At 45.8% G+C, this 3,488-nt stretch overlaps 1 protein-coding gene across 1 annotated transcript in view; it reads left to right on the top strand.

Moving 5' to 3' along the window:
- The first annotated feature begins 1,016 nt into the window (after positions 1-1,016).
- The window catches only part of LOC106821271 (IDLSRF-like peptide), a 58,513-nt gene continuing 56,041 nt past the window's right edge, over positions 1,017-3,488 (top strand). Inside the window, exon 1 of the mRNA XM_014826013.1 lies at positions 1,017-1,338. Coding sequence (XP_014681499.1) covers positions 1,322-1,338 — 17 coding nt within the window. The 5' untranslated portion in view covers positions 1,017-1,321. The remainder of the gene's footprint in view (positions 1,339-3,488) is intronic.

Raw genomic sequence — 3,488 nt, 5'->3', positions numbered from 1 at the left:
ATGTAATTTTTCGCCGCATGAAATAACACCAACCCATAAGAAGGGGCGCGTATTCGGCGCACATACACTCAATATATCTTATAACAGGTAAATATCGAAGTTGTAATAAGTGAAAATATTAATTCACGCGGGGCGACGTGTTGTGATAACGGCTGCCTGCCGTGCGCTACACAGGTTTCGCATCTCGGACTCGTTATATCGATCACAGCACGCGCCTCGACATCGTGGCTTCTTATTTCCGTCAACGCTGGTGGCCATCGCTGCGCATAATCATAATAGTAATCGAATATCGCGCGCGCTCTTGAAAATGCTGCTTCGAAACTACGCAGACAGGTGTGTGGTCGCTTCTTTCGTACTTTTTCGAGTCCATGGCCATTGTCATGTGCGAGTAAAATATCACGATGAAGAGATATTGCGCGAGCTAATCTCACGGGAAATGTTATGGGATGAGTCATATACGGGTACATGTAAAATGTCGCTGTAAATTTAGTGCGAGCCGCTGTGCTGTGTGTAGTCACATTAATACTCGTATTACAATACTCAATATACATGTGCGTTCGAGCGTATGTGCGTGCGCGTGCGCGCATGTGAGTATAATGAAAGCGAGAGGTTGTTTCCTCTACTGATAAGTGAAGTCGAAACGTAGACTGACTAACTAGCACTAGACTGAACTAAAATACAGAAGCAGCACATTTAAAGCCACTTTGGTATTGTATGTGATAAATCGCACTCGAAATGAATTATTCAAATCCTCTCGCTTTACTGCCATCATATGCTCCTGAGCGATTCTTAATACGCTTCTTTAATATGTTAAAAAATTTCTCGCTTTCCCAAACATATCATCAAACGAGATTAATTAGAATAGAATGACGTGGAAAATAATTAAAATAATTATGCCGTTGGCCGCTGCGAACAGCGCGAACCTAGACGCTGTGGGCGGGCGCGGACTGAGCATGCTCTATCACGTGCTACGCTGCTTATATAACCAGCTCGAGGTTCATTCAGAACCCAGTGTGAATCCTCGCCGCCAGCCAGCACGCGTACAAGGGTACCTTCAACCCCCAACTATAAAAGCCACTCATCGCCATCAGCGCAAGCATTCGTAAGCACGGGAGACAAGCACCGAGAGCAAAACACAAGCATCACAAAGAGAAAGAGAGAGAGAGAGAGAGAGAGAGAGAGAGAGAGAGAGAGCAGGGGAGAACTGAGACTGGCAGAGGCTTGGGGAGGCTAAGAGAATTCGGTTGCCTGCGAGTGTTATAGCGGGGAAGAGCGGCGGGACCAGCATCAGACTGTGCGAATCGTGAGCCGATCATCGAACATGTTCAATAGATACTGGTAAGTAATCGCGCCGTGCGAATCCTTTTCCGTTTTTTTTCGTGTGTCTGATTAATTGCAAGCATTGATCTATCTGCGGGCGGTATCACGTCGGTACAATGGTTGACAGCGTGGTTCCGCTGACCTATACACATATACCACTACCAAAACACGCACTATACACATGCACAGAGATGCACAAACGCGCGCACACCCACGCGCACAGAGTGAGCGAGAGAGGAAGGGAACACACGTACACACACGCGCGCACACGCACACACACACACACACACACACACACACACACACACACACACACCCACGCGCACGCACGCACATCGCAGATCACGTAAACAGAGAGAAAGCGACGCAGAAAGCAAAAACGAGAACGAGGGAATGGGAATGAGTCACATTAAAGTGTACATCGCAGTGTGGCTTTTATGAAAGTTCGATGATTCCTTCTTACCAGTGGCGAACATGCACAATTTAGACGCAGTCTTATAATAGAGTATAAGGGGTGGTCTGGAGCTACGGCTCGATTTTACATTTTCGATTATGTCAGTTGCCTGTTACCTGTTTAAACGCTTAATGGAATATGTGTGTCCCAGGAAGGTTAGCAGAGCATCGATTGCCATTAGAGGCGCAGCTATAGTGTGAGGGTAGACTAGTTGAAATTAGACCGAATCGTGATAAGAGAAACCCAACCGATAGTCAAGGAACCATTGCACACCCCAGAAAGCGCGTGTGATTCAATAAAAGACACAAAGAAATACCATTTAAGTGCTGAAATTATTTGATTTCTCATGCGGCCTGACGTTTTGTGAAAATATCGTTCGTCAACCATTGGGGATTTCTGTAATAGAAGAAAAAAGTTCCGGATATTGCACAGAGAAAAGAATTCGGAATGTTTCTTTCGCTACGAACACCTCTGATGGGAATCAGTGCTCATTCGATTCACGCTGTTTAAGACGCATTCTGCTTTGGCACATATGTATGCCGGATATATTACACTCATTCCTTAATTATATATTGAATTATTGAGTTCAATCGAGCGAAACCCATCTTGTTCCAACATTTCGAGGTTGCACTTATACTTACTCCGCCATTTACATTTAATTGTAAAATGCAAAGCATATCTGATGGGATGTCTCTCTTCTTTGTTATCATTATATTATCTTCTTAGTCTATTGCATTTCAGATTTGGTCAATTAAGAATTATGTAGTTCTTCGTCCATATAATAATATAAAAAATTGATTATTATAGTTTGATTGATTATATCCACTGAAATATTAACAGTCCATATATTCACACGCACCTCACTTCTGCCCCCAACACACACGCACGCATACACGCACGCGCACACGCACTCGCACACACACGCACTCCCCACACACGCGCGCGCGCACACACGCACGCGCACACGCGCTCGCACACATACGCACCCACGCATGCACACGCCTGCATGCACGCACCCACGCATGCACACGCCTGCATGCACGCACATACGCGCGCACACGCACACATACGCACCCACGCATGCACACGCCTGCACACACGCACATACGCGCGCACACGCACGCACGCACACACGCACACGCACGCACGCACACACGCACGCACACGCCCGCACACACACACACACACACGCACACACACGAGCGCGCGCGGATCCAGCAGAGATCGCAGATCACGTAAACAGAGACGCAGAAAGCAAAAACGAGAAAGAGGGAATGGGAATGAGTCACATTAAAGTGTACTATTCCTTCCCAAAGCAACACTATGAGAGCATATAGTGCCTCCAACAACAGGCAATAATGTTTTTAGTGCATCACATGACTTTGCAATCTACTCGGCAAATATGAAGTGAATAAGACAAAGTTTCTTAAACGAACAATTTCAATTTGTATTAAAACACAAACGTAACACATTGAAACTGGAATAAACATTGGAATAAAAGTATTGTCCGAGTATTCTTTGGAATACACATTGAACCTGGCGATGACTCAGGAAAACTGCTACAGGTAGGGGAAATAACTGCGTCGCGCAAGCAATAGTGCCCGCTCAGGCGGGCACCATTGTTTCTTGTACCTGCGACGTTATCCAATGGAATTTCAACGATTTATCATGTGATGCACTAATAGAGTATAGAGGGTGGTCTGGAGCTACGCCT

This window comes from Priapulus caudatus, unplaced genomic scaffold, assembly GCF_000485595.1.
Source record: "Priapulus caudatus unplaced genomic scaffold, Priapulus_caudatus-5.0.1 Scaffold66, whole genome shotgun sequence".
Taxonomy (NCBI): Eukaryota; Metazoa; Priapulida; class Priapulimorpha; order Priapulimorphida; family Priapulidae; genus Priapulus; species Priapulus caudatus.
Note: the sequence above shows the minus strand (reverse complement) of the source record. Positions and strands in the feature narration are given on the sequence as shown.